The sequence below is a fragment of the Triplophysa rosa genome, unplaced genomic scaffold (assembly GCF_024868665.1).
Source record: "Triplophysa rosa unplaced genomic scaffold, Trosa_1v2 scaffold29_ERROPOS194725, whole genome shotgun sequence".
NCBI classification, from domain to species: Eukaryota; Metazoa; Chordata; class Actinopteri; order Cypriniformes; family Nemacheilidae; genus Triplophysa; species Triplophysa rosa.
The window spans coordinates 85,413-110,691 of NW_026634315.1; the positions used below are offsets into that span (position 1 = coordinate 85,413).

Below are 25,279 nucleotides of genomic sequence, written 5' to 3' on the forward strand. Positions count from 1 at the left end.
AAAGAAAAACGTGTTCTTTTACATTTGTTTCAGTGTAGTTTACTTGGTTACAACATTATCAATAAAGCGAGCGGTTGTTTGTCACTTTATATGTTAGTAAGACACTCCTTCTGCCTGTGTGGGTGATTCCTGGCCAGGAAAATCTGCAAAGTATACCAGCCTTTATGCTAAAAGTCTGGCTGTGTGAGACCTGGTTTAGGATATACCGGGGAAATCCTTTACGGGATGAAGAGCATCTAGATATATATAATCTCACATGTGGCTGTCTATAGCCAGATCTCTTCTCACAGCTCTACACTGCCGGTCTGTGGCAGTCTCTTCCTGTGTCACCTAATTTCCTAACCATCTTCAGTGAAAGAGAACGAAAAACCAGCGGATGGGGGAAAAACGTTGTAACTTTCATCTCAGCAAAATAAAGAAAACTATAGAATCACTAAATCCATCCACATGCCTGGCTGGTCTAAATCTGATTTTCTGCTATTAAGATCCATTTCCCTCTCTCAATCTGCCACTCTGAGGTGATGGGGAGGTGTCTTTGATCATATTCTTCCACTGTTTTGCTCTCTGTAATCCATGACCAAAAATAATGGGATTTGGTGTATCTCCAAATGGCAGAGAAACCAGTTGACAGAAATGAATAAGTTTGCAGGGACGAAAAAAAACGTGACGAAAAACAATGACAAAAACATCCCAAAACACCACCGTCTTCCGACAGGAGCAAATGAAAATATCGTAGCGTTCAACAGAAGCTAAAAATGGTGGTGACACATTAACAAAAATAAATAAAGCTACAAAAGAAGCAAGATGGGAAGTTTGGGCAGAATGACAGCTGACAGGCGTGCCGTGGAGGAGCCGGGTGTATTGATGTGTCTTTGAAGTGAGCGCGTGTTTACTGCGTTCTCGGAGACAGCCGCAGCCATTTTTTAGGCTATAATCTCTCCTGTCACTGCTGAATGGAAATCTTGTACAAATGCCACGTTCTTATTAGTTAACAGGGGTATTTTATTATGCAATGTGTATATGAAACGATTTCCTGCCAAATGTCTGCACTGAGTGAAGGGTTTACGCGCAACAACCTTGAAGTATTTGTGCAACTTTGGTTGCATTGCTTGGAATTGTTGATTTGAATTTACATTCTTATGTAATCTGTCCCAACTCTAGGTGACAATTTACATAAAAATGGTTTTACTGTACGAACAATTTATATATACAGAATTTGTTCTCCTTGTGTTATATGATTGTGGCCCAATGTATGCAGAACTATGGCTGTAACAAATTAAGAAATGTAGAAAATGTGATCCATTTAAATATAAACACAGACGGAGGAAGGAGATTATGTTAAAACTTTATCACCCCTGTGGACCCACGGGTAGGTTCAACATTGCATCATCAAATCTACAAGCTGTGCAGTAGTGATGCGGAATCCGCAGATAATCAGTGGGTCGGGCGGGTCAGTTGATAAAAAGAAACATTTGGATTGATTGCAGGTGGGTAAGATTAATTGTTAATGATGAAAATATCAACACCACTGTATATCTAAAATGTAACCGTGTTTAAAGCCTAATTTTCGCCAGGCACTGTACAGTCTCTTGTTAAACTGTGTGTTGTGACGGGAAACAATGTCATCACGCTGTCTCTCTCTCCTGCACTGAATGAATGGCTGTTTATCTGTCTATAATGCACACTATACATGGTCCAGAATGCAACTGAAAACAATGGGGAAGATGTAACTTCTTGAAGAGGTTTTTGCTCATTAATCTATTTAAAATAACAGAATGGAACTGAAAGCGGACACGCGCCACAGATCCCATCTCTCCATCTGATCTATCGTGCTGCTTCAAACAGGTGAAACAAATTAATGATTTTTCTATTGAATGACGGATTCAGAAACTATCACTTTGGTACACAAAAGCAGTGAAACGGCTGGCTGGCAGCAGGCCAAAGCAATTGCTAGGCCACTGGGAATTTTCCAACTGCTCCGATAGACCGGACTGGTCCTGTGCATAAATCTGAGAATTCAAAAAATGTTGGGTGACGGGTGGGTACAGATATCTAAATTTGAGGAAATTGTGGGTTCGGGTGGGTGGCGTTTGGGTGATTTATTTTGAACAGCAGATTCGGTTGATGTTAGAGCTCATCCACGCATCACTACTGTGCAGCACAAAAGTAGACATATATGGTATCTTTCAAAGGCTTAGAACCTCACCCCTCTTCCAGTCCCATCTATTTTACATGTACATGTTCTGAATTCATTTTTCCATCAAAGGAATAATATTACATTTCATATTTTAGCAAACAAACTCGCTAAACATAGATGAGTCATATATTAAATACAAGCTTTCCCTCTGAAGAATTTCACCTATGTAGCATTTAAGAGAACTATAACAAACATTTAAAGGGTTCTCTGCCAAATGTGACCATTATTTACTCAAATGTATGTGGGTAGAGAACTCATATATTTAGGGAAAAAATGCAAAATACAAAGCAGAGCCGAAGAGGTTAATTGTGCCGTTGATTGATATCGACAGTATTTATGTGTCAAATTATGTCGCCAATTACAGAGAATTCTTGACTTGTAAAATTGCTGTCAATGGTAAATGGCCTTTCTAAACTGTTAAGTAATACTAAACATTGCTTAAACTGCAACTAACGGCAACAGAGGCAGGGAATTAAAAAGTAAAAATGGTCTGGTTCAAATGGTGTGTGGTTAGATGTTGAGGTTTTGACAGGCGGACTGGCGTAGTGGTCTTTCAGATATGTTACATTGCTGTAATACTGGCTAGCAGTCAAGGTTTCCGGGTTTGTGGATAGTGGGCAAACACTGTGTAAACAGCTGGCAGGTGGAATATGTTGACAACTTGTTCCGGGTTTATTCACAAATACACATGACATGTATTCTCATTCTTTGCAACTTGTGTCAAGTCAATTGCCTATACTGCATGTCTTTTCATTTTCACAATGCGAAAAAAAATGTGTTCACTTTAAAGCTGCTTCTGTCTTCATAGCTTCTCTTCAGTCTTTGTCACTATGAGGAAACTTAAAAATTACTGCATATGTTGTGTGCTGCACAGCTTGTTACCATGGTGATCTTGTGCACATACAGAAGAGACTGTGTTGCTGGAAGCACAGTGGACTTCACTACAGAATTAACTAAATTAAAATGACAATGCACAGGTAAATAATTCATCCCCTTGCTGTCCCTTAAAGGGACTAATATGGTGGCCACATTGAAGCCATGGGGAGTCATGGGGAGTGCCACATGTCCATGCTATGGGCCCACTTTCATGTCTCATCTACCACAGTGAGCTCAGTCTGACAGCTCTAGTCCATCAGGGTGAGTAAGATTTCAGCCTATTATCAGAACAATCCCTTGAGCCACTGGCTCTAGGGTAAATGGAAAACAGAAGTGGAACCAGTCAAATGCAGTTCATTGCCTACAGCTACAGTTTGTCATGTCAATCATCCTTTCCTGAAATGGCCGATTTCTCTTATGTACAACTCTGAACTGATCATCTGACAAACACTGATCACTTTGAGCAGCTCAAATAGTTCCTGCTTGCTTGCTTGGCCTGCTAACCTTGGTGTAGTTGAAAATACCAAAATATTGAAATGACACTAAAAGGAGGTCCATCAAAGTGAGTTGGGACTTGTCTAGAAACTAAAAACATTTGGGCACAATATGGAAAACTGTCATCCTCATGCTAAATAAATGCCAAATGCTGCTAACAATTACTCATCATTTGGCACAAGTTGCTTCTTAGGACAGCAAGAGCAAATGCTACAATTACCTGCATGTCCCCATTAATCTCAATCCTGGTGTTAAAGGAACAACACATATATACAGATGGAAATTCTGAATGTATGACTTTAAACTGTGAAACAAAGAAGAGGAAAAGACTTGCCACTGTTAATGAAAATTTTCATTCTTGCCCCTATCAGAACTTTAGATTGACAGAATAACGTATTCTGGTAAATCATGCCATATATTTATCCTGTTTAAAGATTTAGAGACCTTGTCCCTATTCTACTTTTATTATACTGTATGGAAAAGAGGATTCCGGGATTCAAGATTTTGCGCTCCACAAAAGAAATAAAGTCTTACAGGTGTAGACGACGTGAGTGAACTATATCTTTAACAAGTGGCCCGAGCTGAGGGCTATGATGGTGTGTGGAAGGAGATGAATAGGACCCGACAAGAGTGATGAGTCCAATGATCAGCTGCTCTTTCAACGCGGATTCATTAAATACACTACTTTATATGAAAACTGACCTTCTCAGGTGAATGCCCTCATGATACTGTATAAACAACCTTCATGTGCCATTTTCTTCCTGCCTCGGCTAGTGTTTAACTCTTAAAGCAGATTTGAATATGAACTGTGGGAATCGACATGTTTTTTTTCTTTTGCTGAAATGCTAAATGCTTGTCACTCCATGCACTGATCTTGTTCTATACACACAGTTTGGTTATTTGCAGGAGTGACATCTGCATCTTTTCTTGATAAATTCAGGCGGTGACAACTGCATTTCTAGTAAATCTGTTAGTGTATACAAAAGCAACTCTGTAGCTGGCATCGCTCTGTCGCTCTGACACTGACAGCTCATCTGAGGTGAATCACAGAAACAGAGGTACATGTCTCCACTCTTTCAAAATGTTTCATGCCTTTTTGTTGCTTTCCACCGGAGTTGATTCTATCTGTCTGTGGTCTAGCAGTAACCCAGTAAGCAGTTCTGCAATGTTGTGTTGAATGTCTTAAAGAGCAGGTTTCAAGGTTTTTGTAAGTGTCCTAATGTTGTATTAGAGTCCTCAACAACATGTTCAAATGCATCAAAGGTAAAAAAAACGGTGCTATTTTCTTAAAATAAGCATTTAGTATCTATCCATTTCTCAAAGATCCCTAAACGATTCCTCCGAAGCTGTTCAAATGTTCCGCTTCTCTAAGCTCCTCCCTACCGCGAGTCCAGTGTGCTCCGATTGGCCAACTGGCCCAATCAGTTGTGATTGGTCTTTCTTCATACACTGCGTGTCAGAAACAAAATGCCCATTACCACAGTTCTTATCTCAGGAAGGTTTTTGTAAACAAAGACGCTGTGTGTAAAAATGGCATCAGTATTACCATATCACAAGTTTTTATCTTCATAAACTTATCTTCATAAACCATTCAGACTATTGTTTTTATCTTCATAAACTTATCTTCATAAACCATTCAGACTATTGTTTTCTGTTGATCTTTTTTCGTCATAGCTGTGGGAGAACAACAACGGCTCTATCCAAAAGTTGATCATTACTTTGATTATACAGAGAAGAGTAACTGAGCAAGTTAGCGAGAGCTTCCAAAGATAATGCACACACCTTTACATAATAAAATGATATAGTGCTGCAGTCCGTTTTTAAAATAATGACAAGCAAACCGTTTTGTTTTAAGGGGATCGTGACCACAGCTAAACTTTTCACACTTGACAAAACCATAATGTGAGACACGTTAGCAAAGTGCTACCGTGACTAAACGATAAAGGGATACAGTTTGTACAATACTACGACATGTAGAACGACAACAGTCTACAATAACCGCCACATTATTAGGTAAAAGCTGGATTATTAAAACTGTAACACTGTTAATGTCATGGTTCTGTCCCACCTTGTCTTGCTTTTCTTGACCTAGTGGCAGAACCATGATAGAACCTCTTGTTTTATGTGGAGAGAGTCAGTTTTGGCATTCCTTATACTCCCTCTCTCCGGTGTGGTGTCTCTGTTCCCGCCCTTTCGTCTCATTATTGCTTGTTAATTAGTTCATGTCCCGCACCTGTCCCCTTCTTGATTTAGTCCCCTTTATATAGTCCTCTTGTTTCATTGTCCTGTGCTGAATCATTGTACTGTCGTGTGTGTGTCATATGTGGTGAGTTCCTGTCTTGTCAGTGTAGTTTAGTTATTTTGTATTTAATTCAAGTGTTGTCTTAGTCTGGTTAGGTGTAGTTAGTCCTTGGTGTCATGTTTTATAGCCTTGTGTTTTGTTATGTTACCCCCCCGTGGGTGTTTGTTTTGTATTTATATTTTATTAAATGTCTTGTTAACCCCTTACCCGCTGTCTGCACCTGGGTCCTCTGTCCTTGTCCTCACCACCCACGTTCATGACAGTTAATTTACATGTTGTTTACATGGAAACCTACAGCTGTACTAAATATACAACACGGATTAGCACAATTACTTTAACGTATATTGTAAGCACTCAATTTAACATGTACACATAACGTATTTATCATACTTACAGCTTGTGGTTCTGAGACGCTTGTTAGTCCAAATAAAGTTGGCATTAACTTATCTTTAAGGGTCTAGCGGCTGGCAAATCCTGCGTTGAACTCGCCAAAATTTGAGAAGCAGTCGTCGGTAAAATGACGAGCACATTAAACAAGGTTGAAATTGTACTGCAGTGGTATCGTGGAAAAAAAATGTAACCACTGATCCTTCACATCGTCATCCTTTGGCAGCGAAAACAAAGTACATTTGCGTTCACAGCACAAAACACAGCGTCCCCTCGACATGTTGTATACGCAACACTACCTGAAGTGCTAGTGGGCAGGTCAGAGTGTTCCTGTTTCGCGGGAAGGCGGGGATTGTGCTGATGCATTACACTGTGACGTATCGATGTTACACTCAAAAGATTCGAAAGCCTAACGATTTGTTTGGGCGGTTCGGAGTCGACTCCTTACTTTGGAAGCCAATATCTTAATTTATCATGGACTTTTTGGAATAACAACTTTGCAGATCGTCAAAATTGAAGGAAAGCTATGTTACACACTGAAATGCCAGTAATTTTATGAGATTCATGAAACCTGCTCTTTAAAGGTCCAGTGTATGAAATCTAGCTGCATCTAGCGATGAGGTTACGAATTGTTACCAACGGCGCACTCCACCGCTCAGCCTTTCCTTCAAAGCACTACAGTGGCTCACACAAAAATAACGCCTGTTTCACACAAACTCCGCTTGCAGTATTTATTGCAGTACATATGCGGTGTGAAAGGAAACATTTACTGCGTTTGCCCTGCGGTGCTGATCCGTGGCTTCTGTGAACCACAAGTTCAACAATTGCCACATAGTTTCACTTTCAGCAGAGAGGCCCCTCCCCTGCACACATTTTAACAAACTGTGTAGTGTCTTTCACATAAAAATAGACTTTCATATAAAATGTTACCGGATTAGGTGTTTTTTCAAGTCCTGGTAAGTGTTTAACTTTTTCTTGCTTTATCCCGAAATCAAAGATGACTGTGAAAATTAAATGCATTTATGGTGAAATTACTACCTTTTCATGTCAATCTGTGTGATTTTGAGCATGATACGTGTACTATCGATTTAAATCAGCAAAAACAGACTTGATGTGTAAACGATCGCTGCACTGCTCCACCGCACTGCAACTGCAACGGACGGGCCGCACCGCATCCGCGTGCTGTGAGAATTATCTTATCCGTTAAAGGGGTGGTTCAACTGTGTTTCATGCATTCTGACTTCTTTGTAGTGTTAATTTCGTTAACGAAAATAATGACGAAAAATATTAGTCAACTTCCCAGGACGAAGACGAGACGATGACGAGACAAAAAGTAAGGGCATTAAACGACAACTAAGACTTTATCAGCACGCAATATCGTTGACGAAAAATGATGAGACTAAAATGTAGCTATAAAAAGGTTTCCCTCTGTTTCTGCCCGTGTTTTCCCCCAGACTACATTTCCCACGATCCCGCACCTGTGTCGCATTTGTAATCCCCACACCTGCCCGTCATCAACCTCATCACCTATGGACTATTTATACGCATTCTGTTTTGGACTATTTAAATATAGGCATGTAACGTGCCTGTTCTCCCAGTGGATTTAATAAATATACCATTTTTGTTTGTACTCCTTGGTCGTGCCTGTCTCTTCCCTAGCCGTGACAAAAACTCTTTTTAGTCTTTGTCGAAAAAAAATTGAAGATAAATATTACAGATTTTTGTGCGAGCCTCTGGCGTACGAGCATTCATGTTTGCAGTTGCCAGATAACAGGAGTTCAAATCCGCTACACAGGGATGAAAGGTTAAAAAAGTATACGTTTTACCAGTGGGTAGTGTTGCATTCGTCAACGAAAATTATGACTAAATATTGTCGTCAACGAACCTTTACCACGTGACGAAAACGAGACGAGACGCAACGTAAATGCTGGTCGTGTGACGATGACTATAATTAAATGTATAATGCAATTTTGTTGACGAATAAAAACAAGACTAAATGTGGTTTACAAAATAAAAACTATGCTAAAATGTCTCTTCATTTTCGTTGACCAAAACGAGACGAGACGAAATGTTATAACGTTATTTTGTCTCGTTTAGTCGCGTTATTATTATTATTTTGCAGTATTTCTGTTTCCTGTGTCTCACTTCAGGTGCGAGATAAATTCGATTCTTAGATGCAGACGAGGACGATTCTGAATCGATTCACGAATGTCAAAAATCGATTTTCTAAATGTTAAATATTTGACGGCGTGCAAATAAGAGACAACGAAGATGGCGGAGAAAGAAATCCGACCGGCTCAGTTTACAGTAAAAGCTCATGTATGGAAGCATTTACTATTTTTTTATGAAGCTGAAGGTAAAATGGCCTCGACAAGACCCACATATGCAAGTTGGGTCAAGCTAAACTAACATATTTTGGAAACACGACAAACATGATAAACTATATTAAAGTCACAACAGGGCTCGACATTAACGCTTGTCTGGGACATCTGAATGTTTTGTATGGGCGAGTGAGAGAGAATTTTACGTGCCTGACCGGACAAGTAACTTGAAAAAAACAACAGTACGACACATATGTAGAATAATAAAAATATGTGCATGTTTGTCGTGGTTGTGCTTGCTTGTGTGTAACAATAATCAATGCGCTTTAGTTATGCGTTATTTAAATAACAGGATTCCACTCCACATTTAGTTACGTGGACTCAGTGCGAGTCCATGTAACTAGATGCGGAGCGGAATCCTGTAATTTAAATGTCATCTGGCTGTTCTGCGTGTCTGAGTGAATTATGTGCACAGTTTAACATTCAACACGGGTGATGGCCGAGGATTTATCTGCGTCTGCACTGTATGAGGATATGAACAAATGAACTTCATCTCCAGAGTTGCTCTGAGAGTTTATTTTACGAGCGTTTACTGTTTGAGTGAAGCTATCGTCAAACACAAAAGCTCAAGCGTCTTCCCCATGGTCTTCCCAAAGACCCGTCAAAATAAAAGTCCCGTTAAATTGAACACTCAGACAAAAAATACTTTAGTGAACTATAGTATTTGCTATTGAAAATTGTAGTGCCCTTGTAGTAAATTGATACACACTGTATACTATAGTAAAGTTCAAAAACATGATAGCATCTTAAGAATTTTACTGCAGTTTACTATAGTAAATACTATAGTATACTACAGTAATTTATGTGGACAAATTTACCACTATTGTATAGTAAAAAAGGAAAAACTTTCAAAAAATTCAAACAAATTTAGGTAGTCAAAAAATGATATGGCCCTAATTTAGCCATCTGTATGTAACATTAATGTCTTTTGTCAGTTACCTGCCTTTTCATGATGAACTGCACTTGCATCATTTTTTCTTAATGATAACAACAGACGATTTATACTTGTGCTCCGACTGTTTGGTCTGTGCTACCAAACTTTAAACCTCTCTAGCACCAGTGCTACGTGCAAAAAAGTCTGCATTAACTTACTGCATTCTGTATGCTACTACAGGGCACTGAGGGCAGTCACTCTTTTCCTGTTGGTTCTTTGCAATGCTGGCAAATGTAACCTTCCAGTTGACTTGCAAAATCACTTCCATTTGTTTTATTAATAAAGGATATTGGAAGTTAAATCGGTCTGGGTAATTACAAATACTGATTTTAATAGTCACACAGCAAGAAATAGATTTGTATAGGGAAAGGATTCATTTAGAATCGTTTTATCATTGCATCGCAGCCCTCTGAATCGTAATCGAATTGCATCGTGACGTGCCTAGAGATTCCCACCCCTACCGATGGCCGTAAATTCAAATCAGAGCGTCTTCCGTGTCTGGAATGGATAATTCTTGAGTCTATAAGGTAACAATAATATAATAAGATAACCTTGTTTGAACTGGGTTTGGCTAAAATAAAATTTTAGTTTCGTCTATACTACTAGTACTTTTTCATTTTCATTGACTAAAACTATAGTAAATGTCATCAGTTTTCATCGACTAAAACTAGATGAAAATAGTCATGGATAATTCTGACTAAATTAAGGCTAAAATGCTCAGACTTTTAGTTGACTGAAACTTGACTAGACTAAAAAGAGTATGCACGTGACTAAAACTAATAAAAACTAAAATGATAGCTTGACACAAAGACTAGACTAAAACTAAAATTAAAACAGGCCGCCAAAAACAACACTACCAGTGGGTGACTTAATTTCTGCAATCTGGCAACCACACGCCAATGCTCTCAACGTGGAAGCGCCATTGAGGATCTCAAGTCAATAAACAAGACTTTAACGATCTCCAGCCGGTCTGTGTTCCCTCATGAGCTGCTCGAGCTGCGTTGATCTCCACTACATTGTTTGTTTGCGATTGTGGTTGCTGAATAAAGACATCCCACCTCTATCCCACCCCACTATTGTCTCTGCAAAAGGAGGAATTTTACTGCAGTTTACCGTAGTAAAATTATATAATAGTATACTACAGTACATTTACAAATATGCAATTATTGTATAGTAAGAGAATTGAAACACAGACGAATTAAAACAAAAAAAAGGAACTTGGGAAAAACTCAAATTCATATAGCCCTATTTACCCAGCTGTCATTTGTCAGTTACCTGCCTATTTATGTAATGAACAAAACTTTTTTCAAATATAACACCTTTTATACTTGTGCTACAACTGTTTGGCCTCAAGCACTGGCAGGACCACTCAATGCATTGTTTAGCTATGTGCTTAAGATCATTGTCCTGTTGGAGAACAAACCGTCTAGCCAGTCCGAGGTTCTGAATGCTCTGGACCAGGGGTGGGAAAACTTTTTACCTCGAGGGCCACATTGTGTTTTTGAATCCTTGTTAAGGGCCGCATATTATTCGCACATTAAATAAAAAAAAAAATTATTTATTCCAAACTGAAATGTACATGCAATTCCTTCTACCCTGTGTTTTATAAATACTTTTATATTGAAAAAAATGGCAAAACATTTGCGCACTGTCATTTAAGACACATTATTATAATAATTTACAGTATACATAATTTTTTATTCTTGACATTTTCAAATATTCCTCTAATTCAGGGGCGTGCAATTATCCCAAGGGGCCACATGAGAAATGGGGCTGTAGTGGAGGGCTGAACCGAAAGGGTAAACTTAAAAAAAATAAAAAATCATGTTTTTATTATGATATCATGTTTTTATTGTGTTTTTAGCTGAATTTTCTGAGTTATTATGGCTTAAATAAAAAGCCAACTGCACTTTGATTGATATTAATTGAAATGCACAATAAAAATACATGATTTTTGATTGTTTTTTAAAACGGAGTTATCTCATTTTGGAACCAAACTCTTATGACGGGAACCATTTCACAGTCTGTGTCACTCCGCCATTAAACTAAATCGGATTTATAAGAATTGAAAGTAAAAGCAGTCTCTCTTAGAGCATTTCTCAGCAATAGTGACCGATTGCAGAACAGCAGACCCCTACGTCACAGCCGTATCTCTTTCTCAGCGCTCAGGGCAAGTGTCTCGAGATGCGCTTTTGATAACAGAAATTCCCGCCTCAGCGCTTCAAAAGACGCGAACGCAGCATTTAAACATGTCCGTCTAGCTAGCGCAATAGCGCATGTCTCCCTCTCTATTCATTTTTACTATAGTGTGCTGCATAGTAGACTTGCGCCATCTATGGATTTTGTCTGTATTACATCAAATTAGTCATTTTCACCAAAATCCTAACTGAACCGCAATGTTATTCAAAACATTTAAAAACCGCCTGGCGGGCCGGATGAAATTGCTTGGGGGGCCTGATGTGGCCCGCGGGCCATAGTTTTCCCACCTCTGCTCTGGACTATAGGTTCTCATCAAGGGTATCTCTGTATTTTGTGTTGTTGAGCTTTCCTTCAACACTGACAAGTCCCCCAAGTCCCTGCTGCTAATAAACACATACAAAGAATGATGCTGTTTCTACCACACTTTACTATTAGGATGGTATTGTGCAGGTGATGAGCAGTGCTTGATTTCCTCCAGAGACGTTGCTTCATCAGACCAGAGAATCTTGCTTCTGAACATGTTTCAAGTTTTCATGCGTCTTCACTGAGGAGAGGCTTGAGTCTGGCCACTCTGTCATAAAGCTCAGATTGATGGAGTGTTTCTGTGATGTTTGTCCTTCTGTAAGTTTCTCCCATCTCCATATATGATCATGGAGCTCAAGAGTGACAATCAGCTTCATGGTCACCGCTCTAACCAAGACCCTTCTCCATCGATTGCCTGGACAGGAGGCAAGCTCAAGTAAAAGATCTGGTTGTTCCAAACTTTTTCCATTAATGATTAATGGAGGCTTCTGAGCTTGTGAGTTGTTTTGTTTTGTCATTACGGTGCATGGAGTGTAGATTCATGTAACAAAAAATAATTTAAGTAGTTTAACACAGAGCAGCAACATAACCAAATGTGAAAAAGTTAAGGGGTATGAATACTTTTTCAAGCCACTGTATAATGTGTATAATTTAATTTTACTTGAAAAAGACCCACACTGGCAAATACAAGTTATAGCTAAAGACATCACAACGAATGAGCGAAATCAGGGGTTCTCAACTCTGGCCCATAAAATCCATTTTCCTACTGAGTTTAGCCCCAACTACAATAGAACACACCTGAACAACCTAATCAACACATCGATTCCTAAAGACTTTGATTTGCTTGTTTAGGTGTGTTTGATCAGAGTTGGGGCTAAACTTGGCAGGACAATGGATCTCACTGGCCAGAGCTATGGACCTAAATCATACTGCCATCACTCAGAGTCCAATTCAATCTCAATTCAGTGATTAAATATTCAAAGTTTGATGAAGATAACTTTGAGGTTTTTGTTTTCTTAATCATAGATATTGTCGAAAATCTGCAATATTTCTGCAAAAGTAAAGTTGACATTAGTGATGGGTCGTTCATGAACGATTCGTTCTTTTTGAACGAATCTTTAAAATGACTCGGGAGTAACGAGTGTCTCAGCGAGTGATTCGTTCATTTTGTGTTGACCGTGCATGTGCAACATTGTACCAGAAACAGTAATGAAGTTCGTCTCTCGAGTCATCGGGTCCGAGTTCTTTCGTTCTTTTATACCGGAAAGAGAAATGATTAGTTCGTCTCTCGAGTCATCGGGTCCGAGTCCTTATACCGGAAAGAGAAATGATTAGTTCGTCTCTCGAGTCATCGGGTCCGAGCCCTTTTGTTCTTTTGTCAAATGGTAGCTCCGCAGGCAAACCTGCAGCCTGTACCGGAGTCTTCGAGTCCGAGTCTTTAACGTTACGTGACCACTTCCCGGATCATCAGTCAAATGCATGATGTACGTGTTATATGTTGTATTATAGGAAGAAATATAAAATGATCAAAAGATATGTGCAATAAACATATTCTCTAAAACGTACCGTTCTGTTCTTTTTTCTGTCAGTATATTCATAAATGTTTCTTCGGGATTTCTGCATGTGTTTTTAATTTATCTTAATAACTAACTATTTTGCATAAGAACTGTGCTGGCAAAATATAAACATAAGCAACACTAGTAAAGTCAGTGTTTATGTCTAATGCATATATTACACAAGTGATCTCTTATTAAATAATTGCACATTTAAATGATTTCAATAGCCTATTATTATATACTTTGCAAACTGCATGAGACTTTTTAGTAAAAAACAACAACCTGTAAACCTTATTGCATACCTGAGTGACCCAAAATTGTTAATGAATTATAAATACATAACTTTACAGAAATGCTGTCAGGAAATAATTAAATAACTGTTTCTCATAACTTGTCCCTAACTACAAAGTTATTTCTTATTATATATCTGATCAAAACTAGCATAAACAAACGTTATGGGGTAATTTGGCTATTAACATGCAACTTTAATTTAACTCTGCTCAGATGAACGAAATGACTCGAAAAAAGATTCGTTCATTTTGCTGAACGAGATTCAAACATCCGAATCGCAAAAATGACTTGAACTTCCCATCACTAGTTGACATTCCAGACTCCATAGGAATTCAGGACAGGGAGCCGTGATTTGTAAAGAAATGACAAAAGTTAAAGGGTTTGGAAGCACAAAGAATATCTGAGCATCAGAGGCTGTGAGCTGCAGTCAGGTTTATCTGGAGGAACAAGGCTCCCAGGGTTCTCTGTGCTGGATGGAGATTGGGTACCGCTGGCAGCACACACACACGCACGCACACACACAAACTCGCCTTAGCGAGATAAACCTCTGTTGTTAACATAGACTGGAAAAAAAATACCTTTCTACTCACAAAGCACCGGGCATTGGAACAATCAAACTCCTGATCTTATCGTTTCTGATATTCTTTTTCTTAATATTTTATTCCCCTTCAGAACAGCTGTACCTTTCATGCAAACCCATTCATGGATTTAATGGATTTTTCTTTTTCTTGGGGATCTGTGAGATGTCTTAAAACTCTGGCCAGCATTTTAGGGAGCGGCTGACTGCCGAGGACTGCGTTTCTCTCGCCATCAAAAGAATATGAATTTTCAGCTTAAAACATACCAAGTCAATACGAATCCGAGCGTCCGAAAACTTGAAAATGAAAATGGCTAAACTTTTTTCTTTGAAAATTATGTTGTGACCAGCTGGGGAGAGATACAGTATGGTATATGCATGGACAGAGCTAAACACGCAAAAAGAAAGCTTTAGCTAAAGCATCACGGTCAATAATCCACGAAAACAACGCCATTCATCTCAATCATATCTCAACGGCAAAAAAGTCAATTTTTATATTCTCTAAAGCAAAGGGGAGTGGTCTCTAGATTAAATCATTTAAATTTTTTCTAACAGCTCACTTGTGGCATTCAGTACTAAAACGCGAATGACAAATATTTGAGATGTGGGTGGTGTGGATGAAGCTGACAAATTCTCTTAACCAGTGCGTATAAATGAGATTTCATGAGACTGAAGAGGCAGACAGATGGAAACAACCATAGTTCATTTTTATAAGGGATGAAGCACTGTGCTGCTGCCCATCCTATGCCACGTTCAGAAATCTATATAATGTTGAAATACGAACATATTGTTTCATTAATCTTAAAGGCTAATGTGATTATTTTGTCAGCCCTATTGTTAAGGACAGAGCCTCAGTCAATAGCTTCAACAGATATTTGTGAAGTCTCCTCAGCGGAAGATTTCAGCTGCCGGTCAGGATGCATCTCAGATGGAGGGAGGCAAAGACAATTTTGAAAACAAGTCTGACGTGTCAGTTTGAGAATGAAACAGCGAGGCGGCATTCTCGTCTGATGGGGATTTATGTGCAGTGATGTACTCGCATATGCTTCCAAAATGGAAGATTCCCAGGATTTATGAAGAGGCCGAATGGAACGTTAATGTGCCGCAGATGTCCTGAGGGAGGGTGCAGTGAGCGGCGGTCCATGTGTTTAATGAAAAATAATCGCTTTGATGGGCCTATTCAGGATTACTCACTGATCAATACCACCTTGACCAGTTCCTGGATAAACTGTGCTGGATTACAGCAGCTTCCAGCCATCGTTTCTTCAGCTGGGATCAAGAGCTTTATAAAGGAAAAGGACTTCCGATGTGGTCACCTAAGTCTGTCTGCTTCATTCAGAGACAGGTTCATGTATTTACAATTAAGAACTAGCATAATCCCCTCCAAATGATGAAGGCCATGAGCGACCACGACTCATGTGACAAGTATATTCATTTAGCCATGTTTAAGTTTATTTTTGGCATGTTAAACAGGTGTGACAGGACTGTAGATTTTGTTAGGGGGTATTTGTCAGTATTTAAAGCTGATTTATGTAACTTTCATGTTTCATCTAAACATAAATCAGCTATTGAACAAATACATGAAAATCAGTCTTCAAAAGTGTCCTTTACCTTTCCCCTCATAGAGGTAAACCAGGATTTTGCTGCACAGAGAATTCAATTTTAAATTTAATTTGTTTTTTTAATGTATTCCTAAGAGCAATGACCCCTATTAGCTTCAGTTGTTCAGGTAAATACTGTTCATTTTGCGTCTAATGCCGTGGTCAGATTAGACTTTGAGCATGCGTTCGTTCGGACGGTGCTGCAAAAATGGGTGGGAGCGATTCCTCCATCTTTTACATTTCTGTACCGAGAGGTCACGCTGTGACGTTTTGATCTTCGATTGTTCTCACGCACTCACGTGGCGCGAATTCGCAGGTCAGAGTTCACCAAACTTGAACTTTGCTACGCAGCGAAATATCTTCGGACGGGCTTCCATTTCCAGTCTGTCGCATTCGCATGCGTATGAATGGAAGTCAATGGAGCGTAAAGTCAAGTGTGACTGCGGATTTAGTATGTTCATTTTCTTGAGAATGACCTAAACCTAAAGGTACAGTAGGCATAAACATGTGCGAGTGTGCACGTTGTCAGGATGGCACCACCTCCGCCTCATTTCGAGCTGTTAAAATTTGAGCTGTGGGATACGATTTTATGGGAAATGTCAGTTTAACGTCATTAACTTCAGTGCATGCATATCAAGTATTCTATTGCGTCGCCGTCTACTGTAAGTTGCTTTTGATAAAAGCGTCTACTAAATGTAAATGTATGCTGTGTGTATAAGGTGTATAAGGTGATATTTATGAGAATCTATTGACAGAAATGTAATATAATATACAATATACAACTATGTCTACATAATGAAGTGTTATGTTTTTATTACCTTAGAATGAGCTATTTCTGTCTACATACACCGCGGGTCCCCTTACATGGAATTGGCCATGTTGTTTCTACAGTAGCCCTAAACGAACAAACTGCTCAACAGAGCGAGTTTCGTAAATACATTTTCTCCTTTGGCCAAGAAGTGAAAACGTGACCACATCTTTGTCCTGTGTCAGTTACCATAGTGCTTTGAAGGGGGGGCGGTGGAGTGAGCCGTTGGTTGCAATTGCAAGATGCTGCTAAAAATCTCCACAATGCACTTAAATATTTATGTTAAAGTGGAAGTTCACCCAAAAATCAACTTTGTGTGATTTTTTACTCACCCACATAACGTTAAACATGTTTAGAGAACTTCCGGCTCAGTTGAATTTTTTTGAAGCTACGAGAATGCTTTATGTGCAAAAAATAAAACAAAATACCTACTTTAATCGATATATTCTCCTCTGTTTTGTCAGTGTATGGGGTGCGTTCACGAGAGCACTTCAAAAGTAGACAGGTTTGTGCGCCGAACGCCGCATGGGGCTTGCCCCTATTGGATGCCGGCACTCTGATTCACAACATGGAAGCGCAACTCTGTGTTTACATGCAGAAGATGAAGAAGTGCTCTCGTGAACGCGTGCCATACACTGACAAGACAGAGGAGAATATATCAATTAAAGTCAGTATTTCGGTTTGTTTTTTTTGCACATAAAGCATTCTTATCGCTTCAAAAAAATTGGACTAATGTAACCATGTCTTTAGTACTATTCTGAACCTTTGCAAAAACTGACACCATGGTTTCAATGAGGATGCCTGGAAAGCTCTCAGATGTCACCTAAATATCTTTATTTGTGCTCTGAAGACGCCGGAAGTTCTCTAAACATAGTTCTCTATAATGTCATGTAGGTGAGTAAAAAATCACATCAAGTAGATTTTTGGATGAACTATCCCTTTAAGTATATACACGTAAAGTAAAATGCAATTTTATATTTAAAAAAGAGATTGAGATAAAGAGGCAAACGTTACAGATTGTAGAGAAAATGTTTACAATCTCAACACTGAAATCTCAAGTGAAAGTGAAGCATCCAGGCAAGTTAACATTATTCATTATATATTCCATATAAAAGAATAAAGATGGGGATTTGAAGCCACATGGGGACCTTTCTTAAGACTGATATAAATTTGGTAAACCTATCCTATCTTTTGTCTCACAGACATTTCTATTTATGTTTTTTTTCAGCTTTCTTATTTATAAACAATTCTGAATATTGTCTTCTAGGTTGATATCGTCAAATTATTTAATTGAGGCAGTCCAGTTGTGTTTTTTTGTTGTTGTGTGGATTCTGTTATGTTGGTTACCTTTTGTGTGTTTGTGTTTGTTAATATAACTTCAAAACTTTAAATAAAATATATATATATAAAAAAATAGAATACAGATGCCTTATTATAGCTTTTGTAGCAAGGGCGCCGACATCTTGCAGTACCACTATCGGTGATGTCACGAGGTTGGTTGCCTCATCTGAGTTATAAAAGTATAATTTCACCTAATATTTCTCCAGTCCAATCATCCTTGTGTAACCCTGTCATGTGACCAAACTTTCCAATTTTATATTGACATTCTCATTGTCAGTTAGGAGGCACACCAACCTTCTCTTGGGCCAGCTCTCTTTCAGCCTTGTGGGTCTTCTCCAGGTCCTGTCGCACCTGATCCATTTCGGACCGCAGCCATTCCAAAGCCGTTTGCTGATCATGAGCGGACCGCTGGCGCTCCTCCTCCCTCAGCAGGCCCAACTCCATCAGCTGCTGTTTCCTCTGACTGTGTGCCGCCAACAGCTCTTTCCTCAGTGAATGCACCTGCGCCTCCAGATCAGAGACGGTCTGGTGTAAAACACAAATTGTGAAATCTGTTAAGGTCAGCTCATAGAGGAGGAAACCTTTAAGCATGTTTATAAAAAAAATATTTGGGTGGGAGAATTCCATACTTAGGCCACAAAAAAAAGAAATAAACAGAAAGCAACAATAAAAGAACAATGGAAAAAAAAAGAAAAAGAGAAAACAAACCAAGCAGGATGAGTGGAGTTTCTGTGGCCGGTTGTAGCCAGCGAGAAGAAAACAGACACCACTGCCTCTGATCTCTGAACCACAAGAGTTCAACATCAAAGCCTTACATTCCACAAAGGTCAGCAGTTTGATTTAATGAGCGACATTAGTCCAAATCAAAGGTCAGTAACTCATGGAGACAAGGTTGTCCTCGCACGTATTATTTCAAGAAGCTGAAATGAGACCAAAAAGCTCATCGCCAAAGTATAAATGGCCGTTGCATTAATGTCAAGGCAGGGACACAAGAGGAAGAAATCTGAGGCCTTCGCCTAACCTGTCATCATTCAGAGTAGTCAAGAAGTGTCCTGACAAACTGATGAGTGGTTTAATATGTTTAGACATTCACAACCAAATTACAGAAATATTGACGGCCAAAAAATGAACGAGATGCGTAAATACACATGCGACGAACAATTAACAGCTGTATATACACAACACTATACACCCTAAGTGCCTGAACTAATCAGGTTACATCTTGAATATCAAATAATCTGTGCTCACACAGCAGTTAACCCTCACGCCAACTCCGTTCCATCGACGGCATGTTGGCAGTCCCTCGTCTTTACTCCTCACACTCCCAAACATCCCTGGGTGGAGCCTGCCAAAGTGCATCACGTGCCCTGAGTGCCGGAAAAGGATCTGAAGTTGTTTTTTGGGCACTTGAGGGAATAGCAACAAACTTCAAAGCCTGTCATGAAAACACCCAGATGCCAAGACTGCGCGCGGGTCTAACGTGGCCAGAGCCATGCGGCAAAAGCCCACATGCAGCTGCATCGGCACAAAGCTATTAGATCTCGGCTCTGAGGAGCCTTTAATCTATAATTCCCTCTTAAACTGGACTCGGGGAAGAATTTTCTGATGCATCTTTGATGGGCCTGGACGTGCTCTTATGAAATAAAAAAGGCACACTGCGAAACTAGAACAAAAACTGAAAGGCAATAACCGGGGAAAATGTGGTATCATGTATAAAGTAGACGTCCATTTTTTGAAGAAAACTACTTAGGATTAAAATGAGAAGAAAGCAATGTAGTAGGGATGTAACGATTCACTCAGCTCACGATGCGATGCGAGTCACGATTCTGATCTCACGATGCGATTTATTCACGATTTACTCACGATTTATTTTTACAAGATGAGTTGAAACAAAACTTCCCTTGCATTATTTCTTAAATGCTTCACGTTTCTTTGTATAATAAAATAATGTTTTATTTCAAATAACAAAACTAAACTGCAATTTTATAACAAATTAATAATAGAAAAAGTCTCTTTAATATAAACAAACTAATACTGTCTTAGCTTTTCTTGGATTTTTTTGCATTTAAGAAATATCAGCATGTCCACGTTTAGATTTGCAGTGAAAATAGCGGCCCCTGCTGTTCAAAAAATGTATTGCGATTCAGTTCACACCTCAGCCGATTTGAATCGTCACTCATTATAACCGATTTTCAACCGGCTCATGGTGAATCGTTACATCCCTACAATGCAGGACAGATTGTAAAATTCCATGTTCCTAATGTTGAATTTATGCACATATTCAGACTCAAAAATAATGCATGTCAATACAAAAAACAAAATATAGACTTTTTTGAAGGGTGAACCCCCCTCCAAAAATGACACGATCAAACAGGCGAGCAGTGTCTGTTTACCCTGTGTTCAGCCTCAGCGTAAACATGATCCTCGTAAAGTCTGAGATTTGCTTATAAACAGAGATGCACCGCATGTCAGACTCTAATGGTGATTTTTCTATGATAACTGTAGTATATGTGTGAATGCCTTTTCATTTCAATTCACCATTCTGGATGAAAGACGGATGGTGCAATCTAAACCTTCCCTGAAACACATTTGCATGTCTGCAGGAGCTGAAGCGTAGTGAAAAGCATCTGTGCGTGCTGATGTCTGGCCAGAGATTAAACCTCTTTTCATCATCTAGGGCCCATCTGGTAGTGAAAGCCCGTCTTCAATGACCCAGCACAGCTGGACGGACCGTTGTGATGTTCTGATGGTGCCACTTTGTGTATTCCAGAGTCAAAAAAGCCATTTGAAATCAAGACAATGTCTAACAGTGTCCTAGAACATTCCTAATGTCAAGCACATGTCCAGAAATATGACAACATTTTGAAATGCTTTTTGAATGCGTCTTTGTCGCAGTTTAGAGAGTTCCCACTATCAGACCAGAAAGATAACTGAAACACTGTTGGAACATGCATCAAAAAATCAGCTCTGAGCCCAGTTGCATAAATTTAGCCGCCAAGTTAAGACTGCGTCTTAACAACTAGTCTCACTGACTACTAGCAATTAGTTTGGACTAATCAGACTTACTGTTCATATTTCAATTTGCCCAATCTACCTTTTTATGTACCTGATTTAAAAAAGTTATGACAAGTCTTGAAGAAAAAAATGAGATGTCAAACTTCTAAGCCTAGTCTAAACAGTTTATGCAACGGGCCACAGATCTCAACACCCTCAGATATCACAAAAAAGACCCATAAGAACTGACAAAACTATATTATAAGATAATTGCAAAAACAACCTTCTTACTGTATGAGATGCAACTTTTCACACCAGCTGTCATGACATCTGCCGATGTGACCGGGGTCCCGGAGGAGTACCACGACCTGCGCTCAGTGTTCAGCAAGTCGCGAGCTACCTCCCTACATCCGCATCGCCCCTACGACTGTGTCATAGATCTCCTCCCAGGCACTTCTCTGCCAAAGGGTCGTCTTTATTCCCTATCAGGTCCTGAAAGAGAGGCCATGGACAGATACGTTCGTGAATCTCTTCAAGCTGGGCTCATCCGTCACTCCTCCTCACCGGCCAGTGTGGGCTTCTTCTTTGTCCAGAAGAAGGACGACTCCCTGCGCCCTTGTATTGGTAATAGAGTAAAGAATAAATAACCCTTGCCTCCCAGATCGCCACGCTGCTAACCGCATTAACCTCCACCAAGGGCATGTTCAGATGGAATCCCCAAGCTCAGGAAGCCTTTGACAATCTTAAGTCCCGTTTTGTCTCTGCCTCTGTGCTTTGTCTTCCAGACCCTGAACGACAATTCATTGTCAAGATTGATGCTTCTGACGTCGGGATAGGTGCGGTCATATCTCAGCGCGCTCGCCGTGACGAGAATGTGCACCCATGTGCTTTTTTCTCTCACCGCCTCAGCCCTGCAGAACGAAACTACGACATCGGCAACAGGGAGCTGCTAGCGGTCCGTCTGGCTTTGGGTGAGTGGCGCCATTGGTTGGAGGGGTCAGCGCAGCCCTTCTTGGTCTGGACGGACCACAAAAACCTGGAGTACATCTGTTCAGCCAAGAGGCTGAGCTCACGCCAGGCCCGCTGGTCGCTCTTCTTCGGCCGATTCAACGTCACCCTCTCGTACCGGCCTGGATCTAAAAACGTCAAGCCCGACGCACTCTCTCGTCTGTTCGAGCCACCCGAGGGGGAGCTTTCGGCCGACGCTATCCTCCCTAAGGAGATTGTAGTCGGGACTCTTACCTGGGCTCTCGAGCAGCGAGTAGAGGAGGCCGGACGAGGGGTGCAAGTACCGAAGGAACAACCGGTGGGCAGGTTGTTCGTGCCGGCTGCACCCTGATGTCCTTCAGGGGTTCGGGGAACCCTGGCTTCTGTCCATCAGAGGTTTTGGTGGCCGTCGCTGGTCACGGATGTCAGACAGTTTGTGTTGGCTTGTCCCTTCTGCGCTAAGTGCAAGCCCTCTCATCGCCCTCCGGCTGGTCTGCTCCGCCCACTCCTCATTCCCTCATGTCCTTGGTCACACATCGCTATAGACTTTGTCACTGGCCTTCCTCCCTCCAGTGGGAACACCGTCATCCTCATGGTGGTGGATCATTTCTCCAAAGCGGTCCATTTCATCCCTCTGTCCAAGCTTCCCTCCGCCCGGGAGACCGCGCAGCTGCTGGTGGATCACGTCTTCCGTCTCCATGGTTTGCCGGCCGATGTCGTGTCCGACAGGGGGCCGCAGTTCACCTCCCGGTTCTGGAAAGAGTTCTGTCAGCAGATCGGAGCCTCTGCTAGTCTCTCTTCTGGTTTTCACCCTCAGACCAATGGGCAATGCGAGCGAGCCAACCAGGATCCCGAAAGTAGACTCTGCTGTCTGACATCACACGACCCCAGCTCCTGGAGCCAACAGCTGTCCTGGATCGAGTACGCCCACAACTCCCAACCCGTCTCCTCGTCAGGTATGTCTCCCTTTGAATGTTCTCTGGGACTTCAACCACCCTTATTTCCCTCGCAGGAACACGATGCTTCGGTTCCATCAGCTTTGACGTTCGTCCGGCATTGCAGACGCACTTGGATGAGGGCCAGGAGGGTTCTAGCCCAATCCTCCCGTAGAACCAAGAGAACCACCAGCAACCAACTTGCCTCTCCGGATGCCTTCTCGCAAACTGACTCCCAAGTTCATTGGTCCATTCCGCATCACCAAGGTGGTTAATCCGGTGGCTGTCCGGCTCAAGCTGCCGCCCAACCTTGGTCGAGTTCACCCTGTTTTTCATGTTTCAAGGGTTAAGCCTGCTGTCACTTCCCGTCTCAACCCTGCCAGCTTTCACCCCTCCCCCGCGCCTTGTGGACGGATCCCCGGTATACAATGTCAGGAAACTGCCCAACGTGCGCCGCCATGGCAGGGGTTTCCAGTACTTGGTGGACTGGGAGGGCTATGGTGCAGAGGAGAGGTGTTGGGTGCCGTCTCACGACATCCTGGACCGCGCATTGGTCGTGGACTTCCACCGGAGACGAGGTGAGCCCCTCCCTAAGCGCCCAGTGGCACCTCTGGGGGGTAGTGTCATGATCTCGGTCACTCGGGTTCCCGTGTCCTGCCTGTGTGTGTTCTGTTGTGCTCTGTTTTAACAGCTCGCCGTGTGCTCTGTGTCTGCGTCACTCACCCCGCCCCGTGTCTCCATTTTGGTATTTCTCCACTCACTGTCTTCGCTCTCTTTCACCTGTAGCGTATTCCCCTTGATTAGCGCCCGTTCATCTATTATCTCTCCCACCTGTTGTCACTCATCCTTAGTTAGCTTTCATATTGATTTCTCTTTGTTCTCCTGTCCTGTGTCAGACCGTGTTTGTTGTTTCGCCAGCTCTGACTGCTATTGTGCATAATACTGGTTCATTTTGTGTCATTTTGTGCATATGTGCACTTTTGGGCTCTGTTGTACATCCCACTTATAAGAAGTATTCATAGGAATGATATTACCATAGATGTGTTAATAATCAGACCAATAACTATTATACAAGTGAATATATGAAGATGATTTAATGATTTAATGACATAATCAGTATACTTAAGCATTGATTGAGTGTTGTTTGAACATATAAGTATATTTTTAATCGTTTTAACCAAGTATAGACCAGATTTCAGCAATATAAAATTCAGTGATGTCTTTGGATCTGTTTAAGGCCTGACCTAGATAAAGTTCAGAAGGTTGAACATGTTCAAACTGAAAACTGGTACCAACTGGAAAACTTATTTTTAAAAACCAAGTAAAGGTCGACATTCCACTATTAGATACAAACCTTGTTGCCTAGAAAATAATAGTGGCAGACGAGAATGATTGGATAATAAAAAATAAAAGGTAAAGGGAATTTCCTGATTGGTTTAGGAAAGCACCTCCTTTCCTAAGTTTCACTATAACTACAGGCTGGAAAACACTAAGTTTTCAGATGACTGGGGACATCTCACTTTGTTTGGCCTGATCAAATAAAGTTAACTCCTTGACACCTGAACCTTCTTTGTCTGAGAGATTTTTTGAACTTCAAGATCGACTTCTACCACATCATATTTTGGCGCCCGAACAGGGACTGGAAAGAGGCTGAAGACATCTGACTACACCTGAGGGCACGCCACCCGGCTGACTACACAGATCAAGCGCGCATTCTAGGTGAGCATACTTTTGCTTATAGTTTAAATTTAACATCTGTGTGGTCTGCTGGAGGTGAGTTCTGGGTGTGGTTGATGTCTATAAAAAGCAGAGGCGCGTTGTTCGTGCCGGCTGCACCCTGATGTCCTTCAGGGGTTCGGGGAACCCTGGCTTCTGTCCATCAGAGGTTTTGGTGGCCGTCGCTGGTCACGGATGTCAGACAGTTTGTGTTGGCTTGTCCCATCTGCGCTAAGTGCAAGCCCTCTCATCGCCCTCCGGCTGGTCTGCTCCGCCCACTCCTCATTCCCTCATGTCCTTGGTCACACATCGCTATAGACTTTGTCACTGGCCTTCCTCCCTCCAGTGGGAACACCGTCATCCTCAAGGTGGTGGATCATTTCTCCAAAGCGGTCCATT

The 25,279-nt window shown here is 41.0% G+C and overlaps 1 protein-coding gene across 2 annotated transcripts in view; it reads right to left on the reverse strand.

Moving 5' to 3' along the window:
• LOC130550359 (centrosomal protein of 112 kDa-like) overlaps window positions 1-19,125 on the reverse strand; it is a 100,797-nt gene extending 81,672 nt beyond the window's left edge. Inside the window, exon 1 of one of the 2 annotated variants that reach the window (XM_057327801.1) lies at window positions 18,543-19,125. In XM_057327801.1, coding sequence (XP_057183784.1) covers window positions 18,543-19,052 — 510 coding nt within the window. In that variant the 5' untranslated portion in view covers window positions 19,053-19,125. The remainder of the gene's footprint in view (window positions 1-18,542) is intronic. The other variant, XM_057327800.1, reaches the window with a different exon arrangement.
• Between the last annotated feature and the right edge of the window lie 6,154 nt (window positions 19,126-25,279).